Genomic DNA, 17,601 nt, shown 5'->3' with positions numbered 1-17,601 from the left:
CTGGCAGGCAGGGTCACAGGCTGTCAGGATGTCTTTACCCTTGTAAGTAGGAGGTTTCTGCCAAAAGTGAACACTCTGAAGTGAAACCCATTGGCTATGTGCCCTTGAACCAAATGCCTAAGCACACAGCACCCAAGTACTAGCTGACTGAGAAAAACGGACATGCTGCTCTAGAAGGGTATTGGGAAATGAAGCTAAGTACAATCCATGAACTGTTGGGACCAGGCCCTCCTTTCTAAGGACCATGTTACCTGAGCAGAATACCGTTACGCTAATGTAGTCAAGTGCTTACATTTAGAAACCCCCAAACCGCACAGTCACAATATAGTGACATACTATGTCGTGGATAACATCACCTCACTGATATTAAAACTGTGCCCCCAAATCGTGGTAGAAACAGAGAGCCCTGGGCACCTTTAAAGTTGGTGGCAACTGGACTTCTGCAGTGTGATCCCCTATTGAAGAACCACTCAGACCCTTAACTAAGACTGTCTGATGCTGATCACACACCTGCAAGTTTGTTATGTGGTGATTACCCCAGAGAAAACGAAAAGCTGAAGAAAGTGGGGGAGGGAAAGGGTTGAAATTCCTGTGGAAGCCCTAACCCTTAGATTCCCAGTCCTTTCAGGTGCCTCCAGTGGGGTGGGAGGCCACACAGGTGGTGGCTCTTAATCCCCTGCTTTCCCCACTCCCACATGCTGGCTCCATCCTGGCCTCCCTCTAGGAAACCACAGAGTATGTATGCCCTCTCTAGGAGCACACCAATGGTGCTCACCACTTTCAGATACAGCCTTGATTAGACCCTGACCTCTAACAGCCTTTCTGCAGGTCTTTTAGCCCCATACACATACACTGTCTGGGTCCCTAAGCGTAGGCCAAGCCCACCTAGGTAGGCGCCACTGCCAACTATCCCAAGAGAGTCTAGAGCGACAGATAAACCAGGAAATGCCTCTATCGTGTCTAAAACAATTAGCAATCTACTGTCTATTAATACCCAATAATGTTTCTGGCCTGGCCCATGCACGGTGACTAATTGGCAGCAGTCCTGACTAAGCCCTGTGGCCACAAGCTGAACCATGTGATCCAGGCTCCACATCCCAAGAGGAACAAAGGTCTGGGAGCCAGTTAAGGTCTGGAGAGATGGCTTGGTGGTCCTTCTACTCGTGCAGAAGACTGAGGTTTGGTAACTCCAGGTCCGGGGCATCTGGTGCTCTCTTCTAGCTGCTCTGGTCTCTTGCATACATGTGGCACACATACACTAGTGCAGTTTCAACACACATATAAATAAATAAATTATACACACATGTGCATGTGCATGCATGCGCATGCGCGCGCACACACACACACACACACACACACACACACACACACACACACACAATTTTGTTTGTTTTCAAGACAGTTTCTCTGTGCGGCCCTGGCTGTCCTAGAACTTACTTTGTAGACCAAGCTGCCAGCCTCTGCCTCCCAAGTGCTGGGATTAAAGGTGTACAGCAACACACCCAACGTAGTTTGGGTTTTTGGTTTGTTTTTTTTTAAGATTTATTCATTTATTATTTATATAACATTCTGCCTGCATATATGCCTGTAGGCCAGAAGAGGGCACCAGATCTCATTATAGATGGTTATGAGTCACTATGTTACTGCTGGGAATTGAACTCAGGACCTCTGCGAGAATGGTGCTCTTAATTTCTGAGCCATCTCTCCAGCCCCCATTGTAGTTATGTTAAAATAAACCTGATAGCTAAGCTAGACACTGTAGCTTGTGCCAATCATCACAGCACTCGAGTGTGGTAATTGATGCCATTCCGTCTAGGCTCCACCCCACTGTTACCTGGCAACGGCCAGGTGTGACTGACTCACTATAAAAGGGGCTGCTTGCCCCCCTCCTCACTCTCTTGCTCTCACTCCCTTCTCTTTTCTCTCTCTCTCTCTCTCTTTTTTTTTTTTAAGATTTATTTATTTGAATACTGTCACTTTCTTCAGACCCAAAACACACCAGAAGAGGGCATCAAATCCTGTTACAGATGGTTGTGAGCCACCATGTGGTTGCTGGGAATTGAACTCAGGACCTCTAGAAGAACAGTCAGTGCTCTTAACCGCTGAGCCATCTCTCCAGTCCTCTCTTGTCCTCTTGCTCCTGCTCCTTACCCTCTCTCTCCCAACTCCCCTCCTTCCTCTCTCTCCATGTCTTCATGGCCAGCTTCTACTCTTCTCTCACTCTTGCTCTCTCTGCCTTTCTCTCAACTAGCCCCCAAGCCCTGAATAAACTCTATTCTATTATTCTATACTACACCAAATGGCTGGTCCCTCAGGGGGAAGGGATGCCTCAGCATGGGCCCTCAGATGCACCCCTTCCCCCACACCATACCCACCTCCACTAAACACCCCTGGTTTCTTCGATCTTTTTATAAAAATAACAGTAATGCCATGAGAATCAGGAGGTTCAAGATCATCTTCACCTACACAGCAAGTTCAAGGGCTAGCCTGGACTACATGAGATCCGATCTCAAACACTTAAAAAAAAAAAAAAAAAAGAATGTCTGACTTGCCTCTGATATTGCAAGAAACGAATCTAAATTTCCTGACTTGGTTTCAGGTTTAGGGAAGACTAGAGCTGCCATACAACACTTCTTTACCCAGCAATGCTGTGGACCCCTGAGCTGCTAATTACCCAAGCATGTGGGAAAGGAAAGTAGGTCAGATTACTAAACAACCCAGGGGAGAATGCTAAGGATGTACACACAGCAAGCTGGGCGAGCTTCTGCTCCTAACCTGCACACCCACCCACCATACTAGGGTAGTCAGTGAGGAGGCTGGGTAGACCCACAAGGGCCCTTCATGCAAGATGTCATTCAGAGGGCACTATGGCTGCCCATTCACAGCTGCCCCTCTGCCCAGAGTCCCAACACAACATGGTGCCCCACACCCTCTTGGTGCCTGTGCACTGTTCCTGGCAGATGCACTGGCTTGCCTAACACTTGAAGAGTTGGGAAGCCGAGCAGCCCAAGCCTAGCGCCCCATCATCATGTGAGCAGGAGCCCAGCAGGGCAATGCAGCAACAGGATATCTGACTGTGGTCAGGAATGGCGCATTGCTGGGCTCTCTCCACACAGATGTTACAGATCTGGGCTCCTTGATCCTGGACTTGGAGAGAGATACTCTCCTATCACCCAGCCTCACTCAAGTCCAAAAAGATGTCTGCAACCTTAAAGGCAAAGTCCCCATTCTACCATCAGGCATATGTATGTACATGCGCATGTGCATATGTGTATACATGTGTGCATGTGTGTGTGCATGTGTGCGTTTGTGTGTGCATGTGTGTGTGCATGTGTGCGTTTGTGTGTGCATGTGTGTGCATGTATGTGTGCGTGTGTGTGCACATGTGTGTGTGCATGTGTGTGTCCACTGCTGGGGATGACACCTGCACCCTTATACTTGCCAGGCAAGTACTCTACAACTTGTCTGGAATCCTCAATCGCTCCCCACGGTTCTCTTGCTATCTCCTTGAGAAGGAGATTATCATGTCTTCCTTCGCACCAGTTCTCTGATTCCACATGAGACCCTTCACATTTTATATCAGACTACTCTTCCTGGGAAAAACATCACTTTAATGCAGTTGTGGCAGAAGCTGGGGGTTGAGGTCTTACTGTTAGGCCCCAGGAGAGAAACCAGGACATGCTAACAAAGAATTCAGTGATGAGAGCTGAGATTCATTCTTATTTTAAAATAAAGAAGCCATGATACAATGTCAGCTAGCTATAGGACAGGAGAATGGATGAGAAGGAGAAAAGGAGAGAAGGAGGATGGAAACTGGTCACGGAAAATCACAGGGCTATACAACAACACACTAAATGAGTACTGGAAAGTCACTCACATGTAAAGAAATCAGTAACACAAACACCACAAAATTAAACATCCCCAAATCCTGCTTAAATCAATCAACTCTACTCTTTTGAGAAGGAAATAGTAGGTAACATTCCTGAGTGAACTGTTGCAAAGCATATAAACTTTCCATCCAAGCAAAAGAAAACATGGTAGAAAAGGACACTGGGAGAGGGAATGGGGCTGGCTCTGAAGTACTGAACTAGGCCTTGGAGGTGGCTACAAGTCTGGTTCTAAGTTCCCAATAGGCCAAAAAAAAAAAAAAAAAAAAAAAAAAAAGTGATCAGTTATACCATTCATAAGAATCTAACAGATGGTTGGGGATTTAGCTCAGTGGTAGAGCACTTGCCTAGCAAGCACAAGGCCCTGGGTTCAGTCCCCAGCTCCAAAAAAAAAAAAAAAAAAAAAAACAAAAAAATAGAATCTAACAGATTAGGCTGGAGAGATGGCTCAGTGGCTAAGAGCACTGACTGCTCTTCCAGAGGACCTGAGTTCAATTCCCAGCAACCACATGGTGGCTCACAACCATCTGTAATGAGATCTGATGCCCTCTTCTGGTGTGTCTGAAGACAGCTACAGTGTACTTATATATAATAAATAAATAAATATTTTAAAAAAAAAGAATCTAGCAGACCGGGAATGTTGTCAGACTGACTGCACAGCATATCTGAAGCTCTGGGTTTACTCCCTAGCCCTTCATTAACTGATTGTGGCACAGACTGATAAGCCTATCACACTCAGCAGTTAGGTGCAAGGATGTGAAGTTCAAGGTCATCTCCAGCATCATAGCAAGCTCCAGGCCAGCCCAGGCCAGTTCAAATCTTTTCCTAAAAGCAAGCCTTTTTAAAAAAGAAGTTTGTAAAAGGGGATGGGGAGATGTCTCAGTGGATAAAAACACTTGCCACACAAGTGTGAGAACTGAACTTCAGATCCACAGAACTCATACAAGCTCTGGGCATGCATAGCACCCTACCCTACCTATGATCCCGGCACACTAAAGGCAGGGACTGGAAATTGGCAGAGCAATTGAGTTCAATTCCCAGCAAAATGACATGCTCTGGGTTCAATGAGAGACTCAGTGCCAACATATAGGGTACAGAGAAACTAGGAAAGACACTCAAGATGGGCCTCCAACCCACTCTCCAGGCTGGGTACATGTGTGCCTGCATACATGTGAAAATACACATGCGAACACTCACATCCATGACACATGCATGAACACCACTCACACGCACATACACAATAAGTAAGTAAAAAAATTTAAAGGGCTGGAAGGATGGCTCAGTGGTTAAGAGCACTGACTGCTCTTTCAGAGGTTCTGAGTTCAAATCCCAGCAACCACATGGTGGCTCACAATCATCTGTAACGGGATCCAATGCCCTCTTCTGGTGTGCCTGAAGACAGTGACAGTGTACGCATTTATAATAAATAAATAAATCTTTAAAAAATATTTAAGAAGTAACAAAAAGAATCACTCTGCAGATGAACACTTTTTTTTTTTTTGCTATTGACATGCTGGTTACATGCACTCTCTCCTAAGTCCTCTGCCAGGGGACTGAATGTATACAGTGGAACATAACTTCTACAATGTCCTACCACCAACCCAGTGTTCAGCGGGCACACCAGGAGCTACCGAGCTGCTCCCTGCAAATCAACATGAGGAAACTAGGACATTTCCTAAGGAGGTAGGTCTCCTGTACTGAGAGCCCTACCTGCCAAGTCTCCATAGCAACAAGGTGCTCCGTGATGTTTGACTAGTTGCTCCGCCCTGGACTGAAAGTCCCCACCTTTCATGTCTCCATGGCAACAAAGTTACACACAGGCAAGCAAAAGAAACCACCAGGACCACATGTATGTCAGCAAAGTCCCTGATAAACCTGATCACTTCTCAACTAGCCATTTCTGTTCAGTAGCCTCTTGGGAGACGTTCACTGTCAGTGACCACAAGGCAGAGCCACAACCTGGCATAAGAGACACAAAAGAAATCCTGGCAAAAGACTCAGTGCCCACCAAAGTCCTTGAGCAACTAGCAGAGGCAGGTCTGAGTGTGAACAAGGGATCCTGGCTAGGGTGAGGACTAAAGGTGACTTCAGAGAAGACAGAGGCGTTGAAAAAACCAAGGGGCTCCTGTGGAGTAAGTGAGCACCATGCACAGCAAAAGTCAGGAGAAAGTAAGAAATGTGCAAAAGCCCTGAAACCAGTAGGAAAAAATGTGGCCCAAATTCCTCATTCACTGTGAGCACTTACAGACGGACACCATCAAAATCTACAGTAGCAGTTCTCAACCCGTGGGCTACGGCCATGAGAAGGTTAAACATCAGACATTTACACTAGGAATCATAACAGTAGTGAATTACAACTATGAAATAGTAACAAATAATTGTATGGCCAGGGGTCACCACACAATGAGGAACTGTATTAAAGGGTCTCAAGCGTTAGGAAGGTTGAGAACCACTGAGCTGCAGCTGCTAAAGCGAGACAGTCATCCTTATTTCCTTTTTCAAAGTCTCAAACATTTCCCCGACTATTGGTGGCGAAATGTGTATTCATTCAGGGCGTTCGTTTTTTGTTTTTTTGTTTTTTTTTTTTTTTTTTTTTTGGTTCTTTTTTTCGGAGCTGGGGACCTAACCCAGGGCCTTGCGCTTCCTAGGCAAGCGTTCTACCACTGAGCTAAATCCCCAACCCCCAGGGCGTTCGTTTTAAATAACTCCTCTCAGGTAACAATTTTCTTCAGGCTCTACCAGACACTCTTTCCTGGAACTAACTTTATAGACCTGATTCTAAATAAAAACAAGCAGGTTGACCCAAAACGAGCCTTTGGCTCAGTAAAACCTACCGTCCTAAGTCCAGGTTCCTACTTAGAAATAAAATCAAGGTATTTTTTCGTCACCAGTGGACTCACCTGGGCCAGGTAATTGCTTCTGTCTAGGTTTGAAAACACAGCCAGCGCTGGCCATCTTTCTCCTCAGTAGCCTTTTACAGTAAGAATTTCATACTAGGTTCCTAAGCGAGCTTTAACGTGTCTGCTTTGACTGTTGCTGTGTGGATCCTCTGAGTTCCTCTGGCTCTTAAGCTCTTGGTCTTGGAGACCTTTTGTACTAGGAATAAAAAGGCCTTTTAAGAAGAACATTGGGGTGTAAGCAGAGCCGAGAGTGGATACAGCCAGGATGGATACAGAGCTGGTTTCCCCAGCCAGACTGGAGAAACAGGCTAAGCGTGGTCACCTGCCCATCTCCAGGACAAGAAGTTCTTAGGGCTGCAGGGAAGCCACTGGGGATGAAAAGGCCTCCCAGATGAGCATGCTTTAGCAAATCCAAAAGCCCCAAGCCTTGTGTCTTCCCTCCAATGAGAGCAAAGAGATAGCAGGCTGTTCGCTGTGGGATAGATTCTTTTTCAAGCCTCACGAGCCATCAACACAGCCTGGCACCCTGCCATCACTCCTTGTGGGCAGTGCAGTAGAAACCAGGCTCAGGACTGCTGACTCAAGGCTTCCTGAAGAAACAGAAATCCAGAGCGCTGGGCCAGAAATAGTAGCCATGAGAATCTACAGAGAGCATGTCTGTGGGCAGAGTGAGTGAATGAGTGTGTCAGCATACACATGGTGTGTGTGTGTGTGTGTGTGTGTGTGTGTGTGTGTGTGTGTGTGTGTGCGTGTATATGTGCCTGTGTTACCAAGTCCTAAAAATATCACCTTCTTTCCATAAAAACCCCAGAAGCCCTATCTGTAACTCTCTCCTCACCCATGTTCCCATTGCTGGCTGAACCAGCATACAACGGTCTGGAGATGCCAGCTGTTTTGCTCCCCCTTGAATACTTAGTTCTTTGGGAATTGATTTGTTGTATGTGAGAACACTGTAGCTGTCTTCAGACACACCAGAAGAGGGCATCGGATCTCATTATAGATGATTGTGAGCCACCATGTGGTTGCTGGGATTTGAACTCAGGACCTCAGGAAGAGCAGTTGGTGCTCTTAAACTCTGAGCCCTCTCTCCAGCCCCAGGAATTGATTTGTACACATGAAGACAATTGTCCTGTGGCCTCAGACTGACCTGAGTCTTGCCCTGTCTTGCTGACCCTATGGAAATGTTGGGAAAGACCCCAGGGCATAGACATGACCAGGCTAACTAATGGATCTCAGAGTCTCAGATTGTCATGGTTCCCATATGCAGGGTCACCACTACACCTCCAGCACCTGGATTCAGGCTTAGCCAGAGGAGGCACTCCACAGACATGAGTGGATGGGTGAATGAGAAAATGAGCCACAAGACAGACTCAGGCCCTCTCTAGAACATAGCTACCACCATAGTTCAGGCCAACACTGTCTCCTACCTGAATCATGGTGACAGCCACATGATCCTCTGACCTCTGACCTCTGACCTCTGCTTTCCATCTACCCTCCCCTACTACCAGAAATCATCCTAAATTAAATTCCATCCCAACTCTCCCTTGCTTAAAGAGAATGGATGGATTTCCTTTTTCAACATCTTGGGTCCCAGTGGCCCCCAGGACCAACCACAACCTCCTGCCATTCCAGAACTAACCTGAAACTTTGCCCATAATCTAGGTACCCTCCATCAAGCCTCTCTGGTTTCTCCCTGTCTGCTGCGGTCTTTGGGCTGCTCCACACCCCCAGAGGTGGTTGCCTTTCTTCATTCTTTTTTTTTTTTAAGATTTATTCATTTATTATATATAAGTACACTGTAGCTGTCTTCAGATACACCAGAAGAGGGCACCAGACGGTTATGAGCCACCATGTGGTTGCTGGGAATTGAACTCATGACCTCTGGAAGAGGAGTCGGGTGCTCTTAACCGCTGAGCCATCTCTCCAGCCCCCTTTCTTCATTCTTCACCCTCACCAAGAACCTAATCACACTATAAACCCCTCTGAGCTATTTGCTTCATATATATTTGATTATCACATTGACCCCCATGAGGTGGTCACTACTACCCTCATTTAAAGATAGATAAACTAAGGCTCAGAATGGTCAGGTAACTTGTCCAGTATCACACAGATCAGAAATAGACCAAGGGACATTGGAACATAGAAGTATAACTGGCCTGGAAGACATAAAGGCACTCTAAAGAGACATCTGTCAGTGCATCAGAAACTGAAACCAAGGGCCCCGAAGAAATGAGGTCTTCCAAGAGTGCCAGAGGAGGGGAACTGTGGTACGGTCTTTCCCTAATAAATAAACATTACCATTACAGGGACCAATCACTGCGCCAGTAGGCGGGACTTCCAGGTCAGGAAGAGGAAGAGGGAAGGCAGGAGAAAAAACTTCCTTTTGGAGAGCAAGAGCAAGGGGGCAGATAGAATGTAGGAAGCCAAAGGCTGTTACTCCGAGTGGTGGAACCACCAGAGGATTTCTAATACAGAATAGTTTATAAAATTAGGATGCTAGATTCTGCGCCCAGTGATTGTGTTAACCTGTTGATTCTAAAACAAGATTGTGTGGTGTTTTCCTTCACACGCTGACTCAACTGGGTTCCAGAGAAGGGTAAGGCAGAGTGTGGTGTGTAAGAGTGCATCCCAGCCAGCCATGGGAATTTGGAAGCTCAGGGCATGCATGGCAATGGCCATCCATGAGAATTTAGTGAGACGGGAGAAGAGTGATTTCAGAGATCCGGAGAGACAGCCAGCGTGGGTAAGACAGGCCCTGGCTAAAAGGAAAGAACGTGGTCTCTGCCTGTTCACCAGGCATTAGCGTGGTTGGTTGTTTTTTTTGTTTGTTTGTTTGTTTTGTTTTGTTTTGTTTTTAAATTTCATGCAAAAGGGAACTTGTTTCTGAGAGACGCATTTTACATGGTTCTGTAGATTTGTCAGACACCAGACGGGATGACACTGAAGCCCAGACAGTGATTGGTACGTGTGGGCAGGACCTTGACTGGGACTGCTCATTTGCTGTGTCCTAGGGCCTGTATTTAAACTGTAATCTCACTTCAGGATCCCAAAGACAGACTTGGGGTGAGGTAGAAAGAGATGCTCACTGGATCACATCTCTTCCCCACGTGGCTAAGTTGAGTAACTATCCATTATTATTATTATTATTATTATTATTATTATTATTAATTTATTTTTGCTTTCTACTTTTAGTTTGACTTTTTTACTGGGCTTGCTGAGGACAGGCAGCTGGACCTGGCTTGAGGCACAAGTTGTGACCTCTAAGTTTGACACTAGAGTGCAGATCAGATTCAAGCAGGATATGGCTGCTAAATCCCCGGGTATGTTTATCTGTGGGTGGATGAGTGGATGAACAGATGGATGTGTGGGTAGATGGTTGGATAGATGGGTAGGTGGATGACTCCTTTCCGGGCTACTCTAGAACCTCAGAATCCAGCCCAGAGGGGCACAGGGTGGAAGGTCAGCAGCTTTTCTCCATCAGTGCCAGGGGGTGCTGTGCTCCCATCCCACTTCCCATCCCCTTCCAGAAGAAGGGAACAGTGGCCAGGGAGGGATCCTGAGGCCACTCTCTCCCCAACTGTTTCTACCCAGGGAGACAGAGCTGCTCTGGGCTCTGCCCCTTCTAGAGAGGGAAGCAAACCTCCCTTGGCCCCCGAGCCTGCAGTGAAGCCACTGAGATTAGCCTACTTAGTGAAAGCAGACGCACAGAGCAAAACCTCCGTGCCTAGCAGCTCCCGCTCGTGTACAGGAGATGAAGCAAGAGCCTGTGTTTCCTCACGGGAGGGAGATGTTGTATGCTCCTGCCTAGGATGCCATGGGACAGAGGATCTCAATACAGAGCAATGGCTGGAACCTGGCTTATGAAACACTGGAGTAGTCCCCAGTCTGGTGGGTGCAGGGTCTAGCCCACAGAGACTCTCATCCCCCATAATCCAGCCTTTCCCCTGATATCAGAAGATTATGCAGGTCCGATATTGTTTGCATATACTCTGATTGGTCCCCACAAACCCACGCAGGAGTGTCATCCTCAAAGCCACGGTTAAGGGTGGGGAAAAAAGTGGAAACTGATTTAGAGGTGGTAACGTTGGGGTGTACTTAGGTTCAGATATTAATGTAGAGAGCCCAGTAATTAAGTCTCGGACAGAGACTAGACAGACTCTTGCATGTAATGCTCTGTGGTGAAACTGCCAAAGGAACTGAAGACATGCTTTCCACACCCGTGCCTCCCTGTTTGGACGTTCAGCCTCCAAACCGGTTAACTACATAGATTAATTTATAAAGTTACCCTGCCTTGTGTATTTCATTACGATAACAACCAAGAGAAAACCTAATCAAGACTCTGCCCACAAAATGAATTACTGGGGTGGGGAGCTCGCAAGGGGGCCAAGTATGAAGCAGAGCACAGTGCTTCCCACAGAGCTCCAGGCTCTGCTTAGGAGAGAAGCAAAGCCCTGTTCTCCTCTTACCCAGGGGAAGCTCCTGAGTTTTGGCAAGCTTTGGTAGAGGGATGGAAGCTATTTGGACCACATGGGAACAGTTTATCAGAAAGCTTGGCAATCTCACAGGCTGTGGTTCAGGGCAGCATTTCTCATAGTGCATTGCTCTCTGGGGCCCCTGCATTGACACTGAGGAACCAGCTTTATCCCTGAGAAGAGTGAGCTGCCTCTCCACACTGCTTTCTCTGGGCCTGTTCAGGTAGGTAGTCCTAAGCCAGGTTCCCAAAGCCACTGACTCTTAAGAAATGGATGTCCCCAGAAAGGACAGTGAGAGGTCAGCTTGGAGGTCAGGGGTGATAGTCGGTTCGGCCTTATGTACCAAGATTCCAAGTTTCTGGCCCAAGGTCTGCAATGCTGGCTCAGGCTACACTGGCACAAAGGAGGGCTTTCACCTTGCATCCCTAACTTCTCATATCTCTCCCAACAGCATTGGAAGGACAGGGAAAGGCATCAAGAGGCCCATGCTGGAGGAGACAGTACTATGGCCAGAAGCAGGACATAGCAGTCACCATCTCTCTCCCAGAGAAGCTTGTGGCTTCAGGAGGGTTTGCTCAGCAGAATGCTAAGTCCTCTGTAAGTGGGTTCCTTTCCTCTCTCTTCGAGACACATCTGTTCTCCACAAGCATGTGGCCAAACGACCACCAGTGGGTACAAGGGAGTGGGGAAGCAAGCTGTTTAGCCTGGAGTGTGGAGTTATAACAGCATGTCCACAGCAGCCTCCAGAAGCGGGGGGGCTGCAGAAGGTGCCCAGCAGGCTTGCAATAACTGAGCATCCGTAGAGCTAATGAGATGTGCCTTTCCCAGGACACCAGGTCTCACTGCTGGCTTTCCCCTTCCCAAGCCCCTAGCAGGGAGAACAAAGCCACAGCCGTGGGGCCTGTGGCTGTCGGTGCCTCATGAAAACATAGGCGGCAGCTGGCCCTGACCGAAGGATCTCTATGGAAAATGGAAACAGAACCTCAGACTCTGGCCAGGCTGGTGAATCAAACCTTCCATTTCAATGAGATGAAGTGCTAATTGGTGTATTGTGAACCAAGGACTCATCAGATGGAGAAAGATGTGATTTACATGGCCGCCTGCATCCAGGCACTGGCCTTCAGACTAACAGGAAGACAGAAGAGATGGAGGGCACACTTACACAGGCAACGGGAGCCCAACAGGCCCACAGGCCCACGTATACAGCTGGGCCTGGTTATGGAGCCTCAGGGCACATCAGCCATCAATCCTCGATCACCCAATGCCCTGACAGGAAGCTACCAAGGCCTTTTAAAAATGCAAATCTGATCACATCACTGTTCTGCCCAGGGGCTTCTGGGCACACTTAAAAGACAGGCAAGACAGCCCAGGGCTAACTAAAGCTGTGTGAAACAAAATCTAGCAGCCTTGGATTAGAGCCCAAAGTATAAAACAAATGCCCACGAGTCCACACTGACATAAATAAGTGATTGAATACATTAGTAAATGGGGGAGAGAGACTAGCCTCCCATGCAAAAGGATCATAAATAACTTATGTAGGCCTCCCCCTAGCAGAAGGGAGAATGGCTGCCTGCCCTGCAGTGGGGCAGCACACAATGACACCCTCTCAGTAGCTATAGGATGGCCGAGAGCAGCCATCCAGCCAAATCAACACCAACATCCATCAGCTGACACTGGGACCCTCCATTTTATAAAAATGATACCTTTAGGCCCAAGAGTTGGCTCAACAGGCAAATATGCCTACCATATTAGCCTGGCCCCCTAACTTTAACCCTGGAACCCATGTAAAGGTGCAAAGTGAAAGCCAGCATCAAAAAGCTGTCCTCTGGCCCTCCAAATAAACACCATGGCATGTGCTTTATATTTAAAAGAAAAAGGTTTATTCATTTTTATTTTGTGTTTGTGAATGTTTTGCCTGCACATACCTGAAGCATGTGTCTGCAATGCCAACAGAGGCCAGCAGAGGGCGGTGGATGCCTTAGAACTGGAGTTGCAGGCAGTTGTGAGCCAGTATGTGGGTGCTGGGAACTGAACTGGGGGCCTCTACAGAAATAGCCAGTGCTCTTAACTATTCAACCATCTCCAGAACCTTAGTTTAAAAAAAGAAAAGATACACTTTAAATCCATCATCTTCATCCAAAATCATGGCCGCAGTCTAACCATAAGAAAGACATCAGCCAAGTTCCAGTTGAGTGGTACTTTGACCTGAACTGTTCGAACTATCAACTATCAAGATCACCAAATAAGACAGGCCTGAAAACTGCCACGACCGAGGAGCATGTAGGCAAACTAAAATCAATCGTGTCCTGAGTGTCACCTGGGACAAGAAAGGGCATTAGAGACCAACTACAGGACTCCAAGTAATGGAGACGTCAGGTAACAAGAACAGGTCAATAGGGGGTCAGTAACAGTGTCATATTAGCATAAACAATACTAATAGAAAATCAGCAGAGGGCACTGTGGGTTAGATAAACAGAATATTATTTTTTATCTTGTATATTTTTCTGTAAATCAAAACTGTACTTTAAAAAACTATTAATAAAAACATTACCAAAGGAAGCAAAGATAAAGACCCCAGTTCTTATGGCCTGTGGTGGTGACCACCTGACCCTGCCTGCGGCATCACAGTCTACTCCCCTCACAGGCTGCAGGCTCCAAGCCTCTACACTTTAAAGACCCTTCAGCTCTGCTCTCTCACCATGCGTGCCTTCTCCACCCTCAGGGTCCAGACACATGTAGAAAGATACTCCCCAGGTAATATCTATTCCCTCCCCAGTGTCCTCAGCCCACACAGAATTAATCCTACTGAGCCATCATGTCTCAGAAGGGCATCATTCTCTCTCCAGAGACCTCAAGGCTCCACAGGGCCAGGCAGCATGTATCTTCTAAGCTTGTGTCCTGTCCCTGGCATGGTGCCTAACCAGAGTAACTCAAGTCCATGATGCTGGCTCTCAGGTGCATAAGCGAATAAGACGTAAAAAGTGCTGGAATGGAGAATCCAGGAAATAATCACTCCAAGGCAAAACACAGCGCAATTTGTGTGAGAGCCTTGGGAGCCTCAGACACGGGACAAGTGGGTAGCTCACATTTACTAGATCCAGGAAGCAGGAAGCAAGCTCTGCGTCCCTGGGATTGGCTGCATCAGAGAGCAGGTCACCCTTGGATCAGCTTGACAGAGTCTCACAACCACGACTACAGTCGAGATGCAGGACAGGCTGTGATGTTACAGTTAAGATCTTCTAGCTCCCACCCTGGCCACCGTAATACTTTCCATTCCTTGTAGTTTTGCCTTCCCCGCAGTCTCCTGTAAGTGGAAACCTACAGAAGGAACATTCACACTCACAGTCTATCAGTTCTGCCTCTCGGGAGTCCTTGCCTTACATACTGTGCCCCTGCTACGGAAGAACTCATTGCTTCAGGAAGCCAAGCTACAAGCCAAGTGATTACAGACATGGTGTCAGTGCCTTGCTGGCGCCATCCTAAACCCAGCTCACCCTAGGACACAGAGAGAGAGACAGAGAGAGAGACAGAGACACACACAGAGAGAGAGAGAGAGACAGAGAGACAGAGACAGAGAGAGAGAGACCACCCAGACTTGCTCTCTCCTGGGCAGCTGCTACAGGAGAAATGCTTGCAGATTACCTGTTTATGTTCTTGGCCAGGTGTTGGCAGGAGGCAGTGGGGGTTTCTACTCCAGGACCAGCTGCGGCGGAAGCCAAGGCTGCATGTTCTGAGGCCACAGGAGCAAGACTTGCATGGGCAGCAGATGGGGAGGTGCTGGGGGCACAATAGGAGAATTATTCCAAATGGAATTCGGCTCCTTAATGGCACATTCATCCGTCCTTTCTCACCCCACCCAAACCACCCACATTTGTGGAGTGGACTATTTAAAGACATAGCACACTGCTCTCCTTGGGCTCCCACCGACTTAGACATGGTGGAGGTCACAGCCTCTAGTTCCATTTCCTCCCTCATTCGACTGCAAAAATAAAATAAAATAAAGTGTGGGGATTCATTAACTGCTCAAGTGTTGCAAACCCTGGGTATTTTCTTATCTGAGGTTTGCTTGAAGATTTTTATGGAAAAGTATTCTAGCAGTTTGGGGCATGCAATGAAATTCTGAGTTGAAAATTAAAACAAAATTCTGTAAACTCTCCACAACTCGCCCCCAAATTTCAAATGGCAAGAGCCATTGGGTCACTCAGGGACCCGTATGGGGTGGGGGAGGGGTCTAGGTGACAGCTCTGACTAGGACCCAGGGTTATGCAGACAAGCACCCTTCATGTGGTAGACGTCTGCCCCCTCCTGGTCAGCCAGGGGACCTGCCAGTGTGCAGGGGCCTCCCAGGATGCACCTGGAAACACAGGTCCAAAGCCAAAAGGCACAAGCATGAAGCCTAAGAGGTTCTTAACTATCAGCTTTGGCAAAAAGCAAGGCATCTACAGCTTGGGAACTGGTTTTCAAAGCAAGTGACTCCCAGCCCCTGCAACCAGCCACACTGCTGTCAGCCGGGAGCTGGTCGGCTGACAGCCTCTCAACAGCCAGTTTGGAGTTTGATGACTCAGAAGCAAGGCCTGAGACCCAGGCTGCAGGGGCAGCTGGAGTTTGAGGTTTTGTGGTGTGTGTGGTGCAGGACTCCTTCTTTAGGGGAAAACAGCCATAGAACACTGGTTCCCGAGTCACCATGCTACGCTTAGAGCCGGCCTTTCAGGCTCTGCCTCCACATCAAGCCTGGCCCTGGAAGACAGCAGCCACTGCACTAGTTGTCCAAACCCTAAGCCCTGGAAAGGGAGTCTCACGCCTACTTAAGGCCCTGTGGCGATTTAGCAGGCTCCACAGAATCAACCCCAGCTTTGCCCTTCCCTCCCTTCATGGCTCTGCCCAGCCTCTTTTGTTCCCATAGCAGGCCTAACTCCCGGGCAGGCAGCTCCTCCCTTGGTAAAATAGCAATCCTTCACCCTCTCGTGTCTAGCCCACTTCCTAACAGAGTCATAGAAGCACCTCCATGCCTTACTGTGGCTGCCCTTGTCCCCAGCTTTCTCTAGGAACATGGACCGTGAAAACCAGGAACCTACAAGACTGATCAGAACTTGATAATTAACGAGTTAGAATATTTCAGGTCTGGAACTGAATTCTCTTGAGCTATCTTAGCTTATAAATAGACATTTACTACCCACCTACGTGGTGATCCAACATCCTAGAGACTGAGGTAAATCTTTTGGAATATACAGGCAGGCCTCTAGCTTCCTTCCACCAACCCAGAAGCTAACATAGCATCCGAGGCTGTAACAAATGTCCCCACTTTGCTGTACCTGCCTACCTAATGTTCCCACCAATGTACTTGAAAATTGTCTTGATTCATGACTTTCTCTGGTCTGTTACTATAGAAACATCATGAGGCTACATCTACATTGAAACACAGAATTTGGGTTAACCTAAAAAAAAAACTTTTATTTTATTCTTATTCGCTTTGATGTGGGAGCTGTGGTGGTTTTTGTCTGTTTGTTCTGGTGTGTAAATGTATGTGCATGTGTGCATGCATACATGTGCTTGTGTGTACACACATGCATTTGCCATAGCACACACATGTGGATATCAATGGACAACTAGCTCCGACTGCCAGGCTTCATAGCAAGTGCCTTTACCTGCTAACCACGAGCTGTGCTTCCTCACTGACAGCACCCACGTCTGCGCTATGCTCCCCAGTGATCCAGCATCCAGACAGGCTATGAACACGAAGCATCATCATCCCCCATGAAAAGAGAGCCCGTAAAGTCCATGGGCTGAGAGAGTGTGTCAGCAGCAAACTCGGTATGAACTGAAAGCCCCGTTACCAGTTCCTCAAGGGCCCCACAAAGTTGGGGGTGGAGCCCATAAAGTTATGATCCTTGTAGGACCCTGAAGCTAATCCACAGTGAATAAAAACTGAAAGACAAGCCAGACATGGGGGTCCACACCTATAATCCCAGCACTCGGGAAGCCAAGGCAGAGGCATCATGAGGTTGTGCCATCCTGGGCTGCTTAGTAAATCCTTGTCTCAAAACAAAATACAAAAGAGTGGCTGCAAACGAACAAAGCAAACTGCTGGGGGCTGTTTAACCTCCTTCAGAGAATGTCATTCTGAACAGCCTTAATCCATGCTTACAATCAGTGGAAAGCCAACTGCTGATGGGCACACCTTTAATCCCAGCACTCAGGAGGAGGCAGGTGGGTCTGTGAGTTCAAGGTCAGCCTGGTCTACATACTGAGTGCCAGAACTGCACAGAGAGACTCTGTTGCAAAGGGGGGGAAAAGCAAATTGCTAGACTAATTTCAGCTTTCTCGAGAGACTCTAATGGCTGA

The 17,601-nt window shown here is 47.6% G+C and overlaps 1 protein-coding gene and 1 long non-coding RNA gene across 34 annotated transcripts in view; one reads left to right on the top strand and one right to left on the bottom strand.

The window, feature by feature from the left end:
* Tacc2 (transforming, acidic coiled-coil containing protein 2) overlaps nt 1–17,601 on the bottom strand; it is a 211,725-nt gene that overhangs the window by 75,780 nt on the left and 118,344 nt on the right. For 29 of the 31 annotated variants that reach the window (XM_063263499.1, XM_063263527.1, XM_063263507.1 and 26 more), the window contains one exon: nt 14,902–15,036. The exons of the other annotated variants lie outside the window; for them this stretch is intronic. In XM_063263499.1, coding sequence (XP_063119569.1) covers nt 14,902–15,036 — 135 coding nt within the window. The remainder of the gene's footprint in view (nt 1–14,901; nt 15,037–17,601) is intronic. 31 annotated transcript variants of the gene reach the window in all.
* LOC103691241 (uncharacterized) lies at nt 9,147–17,083 on the top strand. Of its 3 annotated transcripts, none has more exons than XR_005499490.2 (4): nt 9,147–9,383; nt 9,980–10,107; nt 11,711–11,856; nt 16,939–17,083. It is a non-coding gene; the product is annotated as an uncharacterized LOC103691241 (long non-coding RNA). The 3 variants fall into 3 exon arrangements; XR_005499489.2 differs by lacking the exon at nt 16,939–17,083 and adding an exon at nt 12,125–13,823; XR_005499488.2 differs by lacking the exon at nt 16,939–17,083 and having other exon boundaries at nt 9,148–9,383; nt 11,711–13,823.

This window comes from Rattus norvegicus, chromosome 1, assembly GCF_036323735.1.
Source record: "Rattus norvegicus strain BN/NHsdMcwi chromosome 1, GRCr8, whole genome shotgun sequence".
In the NCBI taxonomy this organism is placed as follows: domain Eukaryota; kingdom Metazoa; phylum Chordata; class Mammalia; order Rodentia; family Muridae; genus Rattus; species Rattus norvegicus.
The sequence above is the reverse complement of the archived record's forward strand: the minus strand, read 5'-3'. Positions and strand labels throughout refer to the sequence as shown.